The 16,897-nt window shown below is 36.1% G+C and overlaps 1 protein-coding gene across 1 annotated transcript in view; it reads left to right on the top strand.

Moving 5' to 3' along the window:
• Positions 1-16,897, top strand: part of LOC150108907 (muscle calcium channel subunit alpha-1-like) — a 1,617,925-nt gene that overhangs the window by 1,393,916 nt on the left and 207,112 nt on the right. The window contains exons 38-39 of the mRNA XM_090414483.1: positions 9,258-9,354; positions 14,296-14,398. Coding sequence (XP_090270609.1) covers positions 9,258-9,354; positions 14,296-14,398 — 200 coding nt within the window. The remainder of the gene's footprint in view (positions 1-9,257; positions 9,355-14,295; positions 14,399-16,897) is intronic.

Below are 16,897 nucleotides of genomic sequence, written 5' to 3'. Positions count from 1 at the left end.
AGAGGGAATCACAATAAATGGAAAGATTGTTAACAACCTACGATATGCAGATGACACCGTGCTAATTGCAGATAACATTATGGATCTCCAAAAACTCGTTGACAGAGTATACATAGAAAGCCAAAGAATGGGAATAAATATAAACATCAACAAGACAAAATACATGATCATCAGCAAACATCCAGCCTCATCAATGAAACTGACACTCAATGGGAAAAATATTGATCAAGTGTCAAGATATAAATATCTTGGTTGCTGGCTTAATGAATGGTGGGATCCAGAAATAGATATAAAGACAAGGATTGAAGTTGCACGGCAGTCCTTCATGAAAATGAGAACACTATTCTGCAATAAAGACCTAAACATGGAAGTCAGATGCCGAATGCTGAAATGCTACGTGTGGTCTATTCTGCTCTATGGAGTTGAAACATGGACATTGAAGACGACAACCATCAAGAAAATCGAAGCCTTTGAGATGTGGCTATACAGAAGAATGCTAAAGATATCATGGACAGAAAAATTACCAATGAAGATGTCTTAAAATCCATTGGCAAAGCTAAACATCTTGTACAAATAATCAAGAAACGAAAAACATCATATCTTGGACACATCATGAGAAACAGCAAATACCAACTTCTACAAACTATTTTGGTAGGAAGAATTAATGGCAAAGGAACTAGAGGAAGAAAAAGAATATCATGGTTTGACAACATCAAGACGTGGACAGGAAAGAGCAGTGCACAACTGCTCAGATTAGCACAAGAGCGCGGTTTGTTCGCCAAGATGGTCGCTGACCTTCGATAGAAGATAGCACAATAAGAAGAAGAAGGTTGAATGAAGATGATATTGTAACTGGAATAGAAATGGAAGGATACAGTATTTTTCGTGAGGACAGAAAGGGCAAGAAGGGGGGGGGAGTGCTGCTGATGATAGCGGGAAAATTAAATCCATATAAGGTACACATGAAAGGGGAAAATAGTGGCAATGGTTATGAGGCAGTGTGGTGTAACATGGAGGTTGAGAGGAAGATATATTTAGCTAAATATTGCTATATGCCTGGGAATGCAGAAGGTGGTGATGAAGAAATCTATAGACAACTTGGATTAGTGAACAAAGGAAGGGTAATTACTGCAGGTGATTTTTAATTATGGTGGTATAGAATGGAAAAGATAGCATATTTGGGAATAAGGAAAATGAATATCTCGAGTTTTTGAGAGATAACTATCTCAGACAGCATGTGAAGAAGGGCATGGAAGGATCAAGAATTCTAGATCTCATCATTTCATCAGAGGATGTAATTGTTAGAGGAGCTTCACAATTTCCTCCAGTTGGTGAAAGTGATCATGAAGTAATCACCTGTGTTGTGGCTAATCATATGCAGACTTTTGTGAAATTATTAGGTTGATGATTATGACAAGCTTAGGGGACAGCTTGGAGCTATAACATGGAATGGGGAGTTGAGCAGTAAGAAAATAAATGCTGCATGGGAACTGACAAAGAAATGCATAACAGCATCAATGTGTGAATGTATTTGGAAGACCAAAAGGCTGAATAAGGTAGGTGCAAAATGGATGAATGTGGAGCTTGTGTTAAGCATGAAATCTGAAAAAAAAAAAAGTATTTTGGAGGAAGTACAAGATGAATATTGGCAATAATCTGTCATATGAAGAGTATAGAGAACAAAACAGGAGAGTGACTCAGTTAGTAAGGAAAACAAAAGTAGAGTATGAGCAGAAATTGTCAAATCAGGCAAAGAAAAACCCTAGATAAAAAATTTTTTAGGTATGTAACAAGTAGAAGGAAGAATGATCATGGTAAGATGAAGTTAAGGGATGAAAGTGGTAGAATGGTAACTGCTGAAGAAGACATTGTTGAGGTATTCATTCAGTGATCAGTATATAAGGGTATTTCATCCTGATGGTGGAATCATGAAGAAATTAAGTGTTGAGGACAGAGGAGGGGGATGGCTGCTGGGTACAGCATTTTTCGGTAGGATAGGAAGGGAAAGCATGATGGTGGAGTACTGCTTATGATAAGTGACGACCTATGTCCTAAGAGTGAAGACTTTGGAAGGCAGTGACATTAATGATTTTGAAAGCATATGGTGTGAGGTAGAGGTGGACAAGACAGGATATTTAGTGGGGTGTTGCTACAAACCCAGGAGTACAGAGGGTGAGGAACCAGGAAATGTTTAGACAGTTGAGTTTGGCAAGTGCAAGAAGAATGATTGTTATGGGAGATTTTAACTACAGTAGTATAAACTGGAGAGAGGAAGATGCATGTGGCAATAAGGGAATGGAATTTCTAGAATTCTTGAGGGACAAATGTCTTAGGCAACATTTAACAGAGGGAACAAGAGGTTCAAGAGTTTAGGATTTGGTTATAGCATCCGAAGAGCTGATAATAACTGAGATGACATCTCTTCCACCAGTTGGAGAGAGTGACTATATTGTTTTGACTTGGAAAATGAACAGACACGCAGGAGTATCAAAGAGACAGGAACATATGTGGAATTATAATATTCTTAGACGTCAACTTGGGGAAGTTTCATGGAGGGAGGAATTGGAAGGCCAGGATATCATTAGTGCTTGGGAAATTGTAAAGGAATATTTGTTAGCAGCAATGGTAAGCTGTATTCCACGAGTGAAGAAGAGGACACAATTTGTAGTAAAGTGGATGACAAACAATATTAAACAGGAGCTACATGCGAAAAAGAGGCTATGGAAGAGATATAAGGAGACAGGTGAAGAGAAGATGCATGAAGAATATAAGAGACAGGCCAGGATAGTGACTAGTATGGTAAGGAAGGCGAAACTGGAATATGAGAAAAGATTGGCCCTTAGATCCAAGGAAAATCCTAGGGAATTGTTTTAGCTATGTGGCCAGTAGGCATGAGAAATGACTGTGGAAGAATGACATTATAGGATAAAAATGGGAATAGAGTGACTGATGCAGAAGAGATAGTGGAATTGTTCAATGAACACTTTATTTCAGTATTTCATCCTGGAGGAGTCGATTTGAATACTAGAAGGATAGGGCAGGTTCGAGGTTTAGAGGTAAGGGAGGAGAGGAAGTTCCACATACTGAGTACTCTGGATGGGACTAAGCTCTGGGACTGGATGGTATTTAACCACAAGTTTTGAGAGAATGTGCTAGAGAACTGACAGTGCCTTTGACCTGGATTTTCAATGAAAGTCTAGCTGTGGGAAAGTGCCCATGGAATGGAAGGAAGGTAAGATAGTGCTATTGCATAAGGGTGGTAGCAGACTGGAAGTGTCTAATTATAGGCCAGTTTGTGTGTCATCAGTAATTAGTAAAATCTTGGAGAAAGTAGTGAGGGACCATATAGAGCATTGAGCAAATGAGGATAATGTGATCAGTGAGAGTCAACATGGATTTGTGAAGGGGGGCGCTCTTGTTTTAGCGATATGCTAGCCTTTTATGATAAAGTTACAAGAGCATTAGATGAAGGAAAGGCATATACTGCCATTTTCCTAAACTTAGCAAAGGCATTTGACAGGGTGCCACATGATAAGCTAATATTCAAGTTGCAGCACATGGGTCTGGATGTCAGATTGGTCAACTGGATTCAGGAGATTGGCTGTCCGATAGGTATCAGAGATTTGTGTATTGTGGAGCAATATCAAAGAAGCAGAAGGTTACAAGTGGGGTTCCACAGGGCTCAGTACTGGCACCTATATTGTTTAACCTTTATATCAATGACATTGTCCGTGGATTGCAAGGGGATGTTCGGTTGTTTGCAGATGATGCGAAGCTGGGACAGGTTATTAGTAATAGTGCAGATGTGGTAGCCCTGCGAGTGGATTTGAAAAAGCTAGATAGATGGGTAAACGAATGGGTGTATTGGTTTAATGCATCAAAATGTAAGGTCTTGAGGTTTAGGACACATCGATGGGATGCTGCATACTCTATTGGAGGAGTTAAACTGGAGGAAGTAGGAGAGACAAGAGATCTGGGTTTGATGATTGATAGAAACCTGATATTTAGGGGACATATTGCAAAGGTAGTGAAGGTAACACAGAGGATTGCTGCAATAATGAAATGGACATTGACCTGCAGAGATAAAATGGTTATCATTCCGTTGTATAAGACTCTGATCAGACCACACTTAGATTATTGTTCTCATATCTGGTCCCCAGGATTTGAAGGGGATAATTAACTGTGGAACGGGTACAAAGACGGATAACAAGATGGTTTCAGGACTGTATAATGATAGTTATGAGGATCGGCTGAGGGAGTGTGGACAGCAGAGTTTGGTGGATCGAAGAAGGAGGGGTGATATGATTGAAACTTAAACTGTTCAGAGATGGTTACAAGATTGACACTAGGGAGTTCTTTCGCTTGATTGAACAGCAGGAAGGAGTCATGACAAGGGGCCATCCCTGTTAGGAAAGGAAACTGTGAAAAAGAGGGTGAGGAGTGGTTTCTTTTCATGGAGAGTCGTGGAACCATGAAATGCATTGATCTGATGGAGTGGTGAGAGCGAGAATGGTCAATGCATTTAAGGAGTGGTATGATAGAGTTTGCATTTCCTAGGAGGGACTTCCCTCGATGAGTCTTGATAAACTTGTGTTTCTTAGAAATGACCTCCCACGATGAGTGTTTTGACTCCATGGAGGCGTGAATAATAATAATAATAATTGTGAGTGAGCAGGAAGTATTTGAGGAAATAAATAACCTTGATGTCAATAAGACAATAGGATTTGATGACATATCACGACGAATCTTAAGGGAATGTTCTTCCAGGGAATTGGAAGTAGCATTGGCATTCCTGTTTAATAAGCGTCTTACAACAGCACAGGTTCCAATGGAGTGGAAGGAAGGTAAAATTGTTCCACTGCATAAAGGTGGTGATAAGGCTTCAAATTATAGGCCAATCTGTATATCTGGAGTTGGATCCAACACAGACTTCTGTGTTTAGGAGTGATGGTTTACAAGGACCTGAAATTCAGGGGCCACATTACACAATTTGTGAAGACATCACATCGAATAATAACAATGATGCAGAGGACCCTGACATGCTGAAATAGAGAGCTTATGATTCCATTATATAAGGCCTTGATCAGGCCTCATATGGATTATTGTGCACAGATTTGGTCGGGTTTTCATGGTGATGAGGATATGTTGGAAAGGGTCCAGAATAGATTCACATAGGTAGTCAGTGGTCTTTGGAATGTGGAATATGAGGACAGATTGAGAGAATGTAAGTTGCAAAGCCTCATGAATAGGAGGAAGTGGGGGAGGGGATATGATCAAGACATATAAGCTAGTCTGAGGTGGTTATCGAGTCGACATGGAAGGGATTCTTCATAGAATGAGAGAGGGGAGCAGAACAAGTGGCCATTGCTGGAAACTGTATAAGGAAGGTGTGAGCAGAGGAGTGAGGCATAGGTTCTTTGTATAGAGAATGGTAGGTGAGTGGAATGCATTGCCTGAGTGTGTTGTGGGTGTAGACACATTGAATCAGTTTAAGGCATTGTTGGATGAACATTGTGTGCAATAGTGTGTTCCTCCCATGATAAGTCTCTGACTCCATTGAGGTCAAATGTTAATAATAATAGTAATAATAATAATATGTAATTCCATTATATCTTGCTCAAAACTAAATAGTAATCACTTCCAGTTTCAAATCCTGTGTACACTAGTGTCCAGCACTGAGAAAACATTACTATCAACAATAACATGTTATTATTATTACATAACACCTCCAGAGAGTCCAAAGATTCATTGAGGGAAGGTACCTACTCTATAACTCTCCATCTCCACCACTTCAGCAACTGCAAGTACCTTCATCATCTACCCCAACGCTATCTATCGCTGACCAACACCACTAATATTTTCACAGACAAACATCCATGCCCACAGCGGGATTTGAACCCTCAGCCTTTTGGCTGGAGAGCTGATATGCTAACCACTCGGCCAACCAGGCCAGCATAGTCAATGAGACTTTCTTATTCCCTGCCTCTTCTGTCCATATGAATTTATGCACATTTTTATGTTGGAACATTCTTGAATGTTCCAACATAAAAGTCCATGTCCTTAGCAGAAATCCAACAGGTATTTACCATTATTATTAGCTTTTCTCTTTTCTCCAAATTTTCCCAAAATATTTCTGTATGTCTGACAGTCATTTCCTACTCTGCTATATATATTCCCAACAAGGACCAACTTTTCTTTTTTCATTGTGTGAGTTGCCTCCAAAAATTCCTCCACAGTAGAATCTTCTGTGGGACCATAAGCACAAGTCTCATTGTCCAGTTCCTCATTCTAATATTCGCTCACATCACTCTTTTTGATATTGTCTGCCATTCAAGAAGATTAGCCTAGTATTTAGTGTTGAATACTATACCTAATCCTTCTTGTCCCTGATTGTTATTGCCTAAATAGAACAGGAAAATGTTGGAAAATGTAAGGTTTTAAAAGTTGGAAAACAAAGATGGGATGTACAATTTATCTTGGTGGGGATATATTATTAGAGGGGGAGGAAATAAGAGATCTTGTGGTAATGGGGGATAAAGATCTAAAATTTAGAGGAGACATTGACAAAATTGTGAGAACAATACAATGAATTATGGGAATGATGCAGAGAACACTGACTTGTAGAAATAAAGAGATTCTGGTTCCACTGTATAAGGCCTTTGATTAGGCCATGTATGTAGTTTGTGCAAGGATGAAGAGATATTCAAAAGCGTCTCAGAGGTGATGGACTAAGGTGGTTTCTGGTCTCTGTAATGTTGAGTATGAAGAAATGTTCAGAAGATGCAATTTACAAATTCTAGTTGATAGGAGGAAGAGGGAGAAAGATGATAGAGACGTAAAAGTTAGTAAGGAGTTGTTATAGGATTAATGTTGAAACAGTATCAAGGAAGAAGTTATTAGTGATGTCCCACTAAGCTCAGTACTGAGACCATTACTGCTCAAATTTTATGTTAACAATATTTTAAGTGGATTGCAGGAAGATATTGAGATGTTTATGAATAATGCCCACCTGGGAGGGTTATAAGAATGATACTGATGTAATTGCTTTTTGAATTGATTTAAATAGTTTGGGAGAGTGGCAATAGCATTTTAACATGTAAGAGTTTAATGTAAGGTTTTAAACTCTTTGGAATTCATAGATTGAAAGCTGTGTATTCTGTTGTTGGGACTATATTGGAAATCAACAAGGAGAGGAGATGTTGGAGTAATAGTGGATAGAGTGTTGGAGTTCATTGAGATAACCAGAGAATTTCTTCAATAGTGATTCCATTTCTTCATCTCTTTGTGGATGAACAAACTTTAGAAAGGCTACAGAGACAGGTTATACAGGGTGTTCGGGATAAATTTGACATATTTATAATTAATTATATTTTTCCGTAAGTTACATGTATTAACACACACTTCTCTTCATTTAAAAGTTTGGACTCTTCTTCATTCATATACAAGATGTCAGAAAGGATGGATAGCTGGAACCCACCTGAATCATGGAAGAGAATAACTTGTATCATGATGATTCGTGCCCGCCATCAAAATAAGGATATTACGACTGCTGCCCAATGCTCCCTGAATACAGTAAAAACAATCAGGCATGAACTAGAGACTTGCAATGGTGACTACGAGGATGTAGCAAGAAGAAAGATCCCTAGCAGACGATCTGATTGCGTTCGTACAGCAGAATTCCTCGCAAATCTGCAGGAACAGGTGTTGAAGAACCCTGGCATTGGAATTCGGGCTTTGTTCGTGGAGTTGCTAACTGTAGTCAAGCCCTGGATAACAAGGGTAGCCAATGGTAGGCCGTATGTATGGCAGCAGGATTCGGCCCCTTGCCACACCTCTGGGAAAAGTCAAAAATGGTTGTCTGAAAATTTCTACGACTTCACCAGTCCAAATGTTTGGCCTCCAAACTCCCCAGACCTTAACCCCATGGATTATTTTGTATGGAGCGCAGTTGAAAAAGACACCAATCGCACTTCCAGTAATACAAAAGCCCAGTTAATGGATAAAATTAAAACAGTTTTTGCGGCCCTTCCCAGGGAGACTGTAGCATCAGCTTGTTCGAGGTTCCGAAGCAGAATTGAAGCTGTGATCGATGCTAATGGTGGTTATTTTGAGTAAATCTTGTTGATAGTATTGTAATTAACTCTGCCTGTAATGTTTTTTTGTCAATTCATTAAATTTAATAGATACAAAGAAGATTTTCTTTTTCCTTACGAAACTGTCAAATTTATCCCGAACACCCTGTATATATATATAAAACACATACTGCTCACATGTGCCTTGAATGATTCGATCCTCACGTCCTTGATCTTTCCTTCGAAAAATCTTTCTAGTGTCCTTCTAGTACATACTTCTCAACACTTTGCATTCTATATATATATCATGACTATGAAGATAAATTGAGAATGTGTAATATTCAAAATCTTTTACATAGAAGACAATACGGGATGCTATAAAAGAATGCAAAGTGTTGAGAAATATGTACTAGAAGGACACTAGAAAGATTTTTCAAAGGAAAGATCAAGGACATGGGGATAGAATCATTCAAGGCTCATCTGAGCAGTATGCGTTTTTTTTTTTTTTTTTTTCATAAAAAGTTATGGTTGCCTAAAATGCTTTGCCTTAGAAAGTGATCAGAATCCAGAGAGTAAATAAGTTTGTGATATAGTAAAAATCATCATTTCATTACCAAAAGTAGATCTCTCTTGCAATAAGTCAATGAATCTATAGAAGTTCTCTAGTAATAATCCTGCAATTCAGCACACTGGATTCTTCTGCATGAAATAATATTTAAGACATTATTTCCATACTAAGAGGGATTTCATTATGAGTTGCTCTAAGATACTTAAGCTGATGTGTTGTGGTAGCTTTGGAATTTCCTTCTGCTGGCTGATGATATCCCATTTAGCATCAGACAGATCATTCCAGTGATGTAGCTAGCAAAGTATTTGGGATTGAGTGTTGTGTAATGTCAGTTATAATAGATAATAAACTATTGCAACTCATGGTGAAATAATAATTTTCAGTATGGAACAAATATCATGAGATATTCATGTTTCATAAGCATTAACATTTTTATGCCAAGCAAAGAAATAATAATAAAATTACTTTTTTTTTTTGTTATCCTGCAACAGCTTTAAATGTAAGAATTCTTTGAAGCCTAGAGATTCTTTGAAATCTTGTGTTTCTATAAATGATTTTTTGTATAAATTGCTGGAGTATTAGAATGCTTTTTCACTATATCTTTTTATCTTTAATAGGGGTAGAATTAAACACTTAGATGTTGTAACATTATTAAGAAAAATTTCTCCACCTCTGGGTTTTGGAAAACTTTGTCCACATCGTGTGGCATGCAAGGTAGGCTAAAATTTCTTTTGAATTGGAATTGTAGCATAACTTTTCTATACAATATAGTAAAGAAAGTAAATGTTGTTTTGCTTTATTGTTTCTATAACACTTAAAGAGGTGTATCAAAAGTAGAATCATTCCAAACTTTTATTGACTACACTTACTCTTGATTTCCTGAAAACCAATTTATTTAACTAATATAATTACTTCATCCCTGATGAGCCAACTCTCAGGAATACTAACAAAATATCAATATAAAATATCTGTCTGTCTGTGCGCGTGCGTGTGTGCATGCACACACACCTCTAATTTAGTCTAGAAACTGAAACCGAATGTCATTCCAATAATCTCTTTCTGGTTCCAATAAAAAAAAACTACTATAAAATATCATAAAATTAGACATGATAAATGCAAATTTCATTAAATAACTAAGCATATTTGCATACTGGATAAGTATGTAAAAAAATTACTGAATATTACAAATTCCCATATGTCATATGCCACTGTTAATTCAAAGTACCAATATGCTGAACCATTGCATACTGTCTCCCAAATAAAGCTCTAATTATATGTATTATAAGTTAGATTATTTTCTCTGTATGTGAACAGAATTGTGCTAGTTATGATTAGTTATTTATAATAGCTTATAAATATTACTAATGTTATGACAACAATAACATGAATTCTAATTCAAATCAGCCTCTGGCACACACACATACACACACACACCTGAAAGGCATGTGACTGCAAGTTCCAACCAGAGTTTTTTTTAAAGTGTATATTTTCCTAATTTACATAATTTCCTTGAAGAATGAAGACATTTAAAAGAACTAAAAAACAAAATCAATAGAAGGAAAAACTAAACAATTATAAACAAAAATGGATAGAACATGTAAACCAAATGGCCAACACCCGATATCCTAAACAACTACTAAAATATAAGCCAATTGGAAAGAGAAGGCACGGGTAGACCTCAAAGAAGGATATTAGATGGATAATGAGACTGGACCAGACCAATATGGCCTATACCCGTAATTAGCGTATGATGATGAATTTACATAGTATGATGTTTAGTTCATAAAAGTGAAGCGAATGGTAGAACACAGTTTTCAGTTGTATAATGAACACATAATTATAGAGCAGTGTGTAAATCAGGATGGCAACTGCCTTTGTCTCTGTCAGATATGTATTTTCAATTTCAGTCAATAAGTGAAGTGTGAAGGGTGGATCATGAATATGATCAAACAAAGGTTACACGTAAGGGGAAAAAAAGCAGATTTCAAGATTGAAAAATAAGCAAAGAATAGTACAATACAATACAATAGAGAAGAAATAATGAAAAGATGTAGTGAGTTTTATAAAGACCTATATATATATAAGCAAGGAAACAGATACAAATTCTACACTGTATTTAGATGAGGCTGATATAGAACCACCAGTTCAGTCATAATGGAAGAATTATGGAAAGCCCTCAAGTTAGCAAAGAATAATAAAAGTCCTGTAAATAATAAAAAATAATAAAAAGCCTTTGATTCTCTATATTAGTCAGAATTGATAAACAACTTAAAACAATTACATATTTAGTTTAATCCTTTATCAAAGCGTAAGGAAACAAAGTTTGCACCTGAAATATTTTCAGGACTGGAGCAACTCGTGGTAAAGGTGGTATAAGTTCTGATCACTTTCCTTAGTATCCCATAATGCAAAGCACATATCCTTATGGGTATATATAATGCTATGCATTATGGAAAGGATCACTACCCAGCTGGTTTCGACCTTTATTGAGGTCTTGTCAGTGGGAACTAGACCCAGAGGTGGTGATACTAAGGTGGAAGTAATGCAAAAGTCATATCACCATATACCAGTTGTCAAAAAGTGTCAACACCTTATTATTAAAATTCTCTGGATTAGAGATAGTCCAGTCCTGAAAATATTTCAGGTACAAACTTTGTTTCCTTGCACTTGGATAAAGGATTAAACCAAATATGTAATTGGTAGTATAGCCAAGTGAAAAAAATTCCATCAAAATAATAAGCCATTCCAGCAAATTAGATCAAATTATTAAAATCTCTGTATCAAAACTCAACAGCCAGAATAAAGTTTGAACCTCAGGGGGAAGGAATTTGGTATTGGGAGACAAGTACAAAAACAGATACAGTAAAGAAACAAGTAGAAGAATCACAGAAGGAAACAAACATTTTGGCTGTATGAAGATTATCTGTTAGGAGATTTGCCTGTATGCTTAAAAGAAAAACTATTTAATATGTGCATTATTCCAGCATTTACATTTATCATCCAAATTGTTTTCTGCTATATTTAAACAGAATGGGCGAGGAAAGATTAACAAAACAAGTGTTCTCTGCCAGGTTGGCAGCAAAACGACCTAGAGGAAGACCAAGATATAGGTGGATTGATACTGTACAAAGTGCTTTAGACGATAGAAATATAAGATCTGATAATGTTGGAGTCTTGACAAGTAACAGACTGATTTGGAGGAAAATTGTAGATAGGAAATTAATAATGATGTAATTTTTTCATGTAGTACTATCATATCCTGTACACCCCTTGAGGGTACATGGCAGGAATTTGATGATGATGATGAAGTTTTTTCCATGAGACATTCTTATAGAATGTCTCATGAGAAAAACTATGGAATTAACATGAAAAAAAAATCTCAATCATTTACATTTTGCAGATGACATTGTTCTTTTATCAAAAAATAAAAAAATCTCAGGAAATGCTAAATGACTTATTATTATTATTATTATTTTCCTGACCCTGTGGAATCACAAGACCCATCGCAGGAGGTCAACACTAGTGAACACAAAATCTATTATACCACTCCATGAAATTCCACAGTATGCATGTTTATTACCCTCTCAGGCAATGCATTCCATGCCCCTACCACTCTCTATACAAAAAACTTACTTCTTACCATTTTACTCATCACCTCCTTTTGCAACTTCTAAGGATCATTCCTTGTCCTTGTTCTTTTCTTTTCTTTCATTCTACCACATATGAAAAATCTTCTCTCAGTGTTTATACAATAATAACCCTTCTAAAGCAGAAACATCTCGATCATTATCCCTTTTGCCTTCTATTGCCACCAAATTCTGCAGTCTGCATGCTCTCAGTCTATCCTCATAGAGAAAGAGAAAAGAATGAGAGGAGGGGTATCATTAATGATAGCTGAAGAATTAAAGCCAAAAAGAGTAAAGCACATCAAGAGGATAGATATGTTTCATCACATTAGAAGTTCACTTGATGTGAACTTCTAATGTGATGAAACAGAGGCCAAAAGGTTGAAATATATAGCCAGGAGGTATAAGGGAGAATGTAAATGGCATGCATTGGCAAATTAGCATAATGAGTACAGGTCAAGAAATTAATATGGGAGACTTCAACCATAGTGATGTATTATCAGTTATATATTTGATTTAATCATTTATCCAAGTGTAAGCAAACAAAGTTTGCACCTGAAGTATTTTCAGGACTGGGACAACTTGTGGCAAAGGTGATATAACTTCTCATCACTTGCCTTAGTATCCCATAATGCAAAGCACATCTCCTTGCAGACATGTATAATGCTATGTGTTAAGGGAAGGGTCACTAATCAGACTGGTTTTGACCTTTATTGAGGTCTCATTAGTGGGAGCCAGACCCAGAAGTGGTGATACTAAGGTGGAAGTAATGGAGAAGTCATATTTCCATATACCAGTTGCCAAAAGGTGTCACACCTTATTATTAAAATTCTCTGGATTTAAATGAATTGATGGAAGTTTTATCACTTGGCTATGCTACCAATTATATTGGTATTATTTATTGGTATTACTATGCCAAAAGGTGTTGTTTGCTTGTTTCTTTGTTTGCTCACACTTGGATAAAGGATTAAACCAAATATATAATTCCAAATATATAAATATATAATGCCTTGTGAATAGGAGGAAGGGTGGGGGAATATATTTGAGACGTATAAGCTAGTCAGGGGTTGTTATCGGGTCAAAATGGGAGAGATTTTTTCATAGAATGGGAGAGGAGAGTAGAACAAGAGGCCATTGCTGGAAGCTGTATAAAGAGGGGTGTGAACAGAGGAGTGAGGAGAAGGTTCTTTGCATGGAGGGTGGTTGGTGAGTGGAATGCATTGCCTGAGTGTGTGTTGTGGATGTAGACACATTGAATCAGTTTAAGGCACGGTTGTGTGCAATAGTGTGTACCTCCCACGATGAGTCTCTGACTCCATGGATGTCAAATGTTAATAATAATAATAATATCATTAAATATCATTTATTTTATTTTCTCATCGCCTGAAAGCAGACCCTTGAGGCACACCACTAGTGACTTTCCTCTTCTGAGATATCCTCCCCAGATATGCAATACTTCACATCTAAACTTTTGTTTTATCACACTTCAATAAAGTATAAAAAGAAGAATATAAGTTCTTTTTAGGTAGAATTTATGAAATTATACTATATTGCATGTTTCTTTATATTGAAAATATATTCAATATTTTCAATATAAAGATGAAGTCCATACTAGTACTCCGTAACTAGTTTTTTTATTCGTTTATTTTATTCCAACTAGATTTAAAACTCTATATATTATACTTGGCAGGAAGTTACATGCTGTTTTAATCCTTTACCTAAATGTAAGCAAACAAAGTTTTCATGTTAAGTATATCTGAATATTCTACTTTATATAGAGGTTAGTGACTTCACATCAGTTGCCTCAGTATCCTTTAATGCAAAAACTTTATGACAAGAGTCAATACCCATACTAATTTCAAGTTTTATTGAGATCTAAGTAGTAGGAGTGAAACCCAAGAAAATGATATTCGACAATCCCAGTTGGAAGGCTTTAAAATATTAACATATAATTTTGTATGTTTTTTTTTTCATTTCTTTATATATATATTTTATAGTGATATATATGCACATTTATTTGTTTTCATAGAAACTTGTGTCCATGAATATGCCTCTGAATAGTGATGGAACGGTAATGTTTAATGCTACTCTATTTGCTCTAGTTAGAACCTCTCTTCATATCAAAACCGAAGGTTAGTATTGTTTGTTATATTTCTCTAATAAATAACATAATTCTAATCTTTTAGCATACACCATCACTTTAATTTTGTTCTTGTCATTTATATATAATATACATTGAGATAAAATATGTGGATGTGAAACTTCTGTAAGCAAGTCATTATTGCTGCTTGCCTTCCAGGATCTTTTCAAATCTGTGCTTCAAGTAGCAGCTATTCAGCAGTAGTTAAAATAGTGAGTATAATAAATTTAGTTTAATCCTTTATCCAAGTGTGAGCAAACAAAGTTTGTGCCTGAAAATATCTTCAGGACTGGGTTAAGGTAGTACACCACCGGGCAACTCGTAGCAAAGGTGGACCAAGCTAACATCACTCCTATCTCAGTGTCTCCCATAATGCAAAACACATCTCCTTGCAGATATGTATAATGTTATGCATTAAGGGAAAGACCACTACCCAGACTAGTTTCAACCTTTATTGAGGTCTCTTCAGTGGAAGCCAGGCCCAGATGCTTCTTGAACTTCTTAAGTTCACCATGGAGTTCTGATATTTCTTTTCCTTACAGTCATTCTCACCACATGCCTCTCTGGCTGAATCAGTCAATGTTTTTTATTAGGGTTTGCCATTTGTCATCAAGATAATTACATGAATAAACAATACACTAAAAAATAGGTAATAACAGTTAAAAACTTTAGTGAAAAAATTTGAACATGAATAACAGTGGAAAGCATATAGTTGCTATGACACTGTGTACTCATTTGTAAACTGCTGTATACTACTGGTAAATATACAAGTATGTCATGATGAATTAGTGAAGATCAAACCTGATGCCAAATTATCCCTTGCTTTTCTGTTGCATTGTAGAGGATGTTTCATTTCAGTTAATTCTTTGAATGCTCTTCAGAAGAAACGGTAATCTATGTGGGCCATTTGTCATACTACTTCATATTTTGTTTCAGCTGTATGTACTGCCAATCCTGATTTCTGTCTTCTTTCCTTCTCGATGTTCTTGAAGTGTTCTGATCAGCATACCTCATACCTCTCCAGACTTGCCTATCTGTTTTCTATAGTGTAAACCACGACAGCTGACCTTGTAGACCCTGTTTTTTTTTTTAAGTGGCAGATGTGGTGATTTAGGAGATTTCAGGTAGTTAGATATCTTGTTGATTGAGTACAAGGTAATCTTTATATTTTGTTCATGAAGAAACCTTGCTATTTTGTCTGCAGCTGATTATATATATGGGAGAACCGCTGCTTCTCTAATGTGTTGGTTTTCCTGTTTATCCGATTGTTTTGGAGGTTGATGTAGGATTTTTTATTATTATTATTATTATTAATGTTCTATTGTAGCCATTTTTCAGTAGGATTGAACTCAGGTATTTTAACTCTTGGTTCCTTTTTTCTATATTTGATGAAATTCTGCAAGCTCTGTCATACAGGAAATAGACAATATCTATTTTTTGCACCAGGTCATAATGGGATGTGGCATGTATGTAATGCACTATGTTTGCTGGCCTCCTACAGACCGAGAAACTGGGTAAGTACTGTTTGAATACGTCAACCAATTTATCCAAAAATGGTAAAGACATGTGGTTCTAATTCAACAGTGAATTTATATCAAGGGTTAAGGTTGTTGAGGCAGGTGATGAAGTCTTGGCACATTGGCACAGTAAGTAAGTACAGAAAGAATGAAGAAGACATTTCAAACCTAATCAGAGAAAAAAAAAAAACAGCCATAGCGACAGATTACCACTCATAAAAATAGTCAGTAACAAGTCCTCAAGAACCTTATCTGATTCTAAATTGAACATCCTTTCCAGAGGTTTCGATTTTCAATTTCACTCTAGAAGATGCATATCCGCAAATTAATGAAGAAGATGAATTTTTGGCAAAGAATTTTTTGTAAACTCCAAGTATAAATAGCAGCAAAGGTCTAGTATTATGCAATATTCATTTAATTCCATCAGGAGTGATCAATCCAGGAACCAACAATGATATTTTTTAAATTACAAATGCCAAGAAATTATATTCTTGGTTTCATTCTTGATCCAAAAAAAATTTTGCATGTGAAGTCACTTCACGACTGGGCTACTTGTATATTGAGGCTAATAACTTCACATCAATTGCCTTAGTATGCCATAATGCAAAGCACATATCCTTATGGACTTCACGCACAAACTTTGTTTGCTTACACTTAGATAAATGATGAAACCAAGAATATAATATCTTGGTATCTGTAATTTATTATTATTTTTATTATTACACACTCTATGGAGTTGGCAGACTCATAGTGGAAGGTTAATTCAACTGACAATATATTTATTATATCGAATCTTAAAATAATTAACACTCTTTGCATTAACAGCATACTCTAGTAATGCATTCCATTCGCTGACAATTCTGCATGTAAAAAATCTACTCCTCACACTCCTCTTCACTACGATCTTACATAACTTCCAGCGATAACCTCTGGTTTTTTCTCTCTTGCCTTCTACTCATTTTATAAACTCATCT

This window comes from Typopeltis vanoorti, chromosome 2, assembly GCF_054136105.1.
Source record: "Typopeltis vanoorti isolate ZY-2024b chromosome 2, IOZ_Tvanoo_1.0, whole genome shotgun sequence".
Lineage (NCBI taxonomy): Eukaryota > Metazoa > Arthropoda > Arachnida > Uropygi > Thelyphonidae > Typopeltis > Typopeltis vanoorti.
This window is presented reverse-complemented; position numbering and strand designations above follow the sequence as displayed.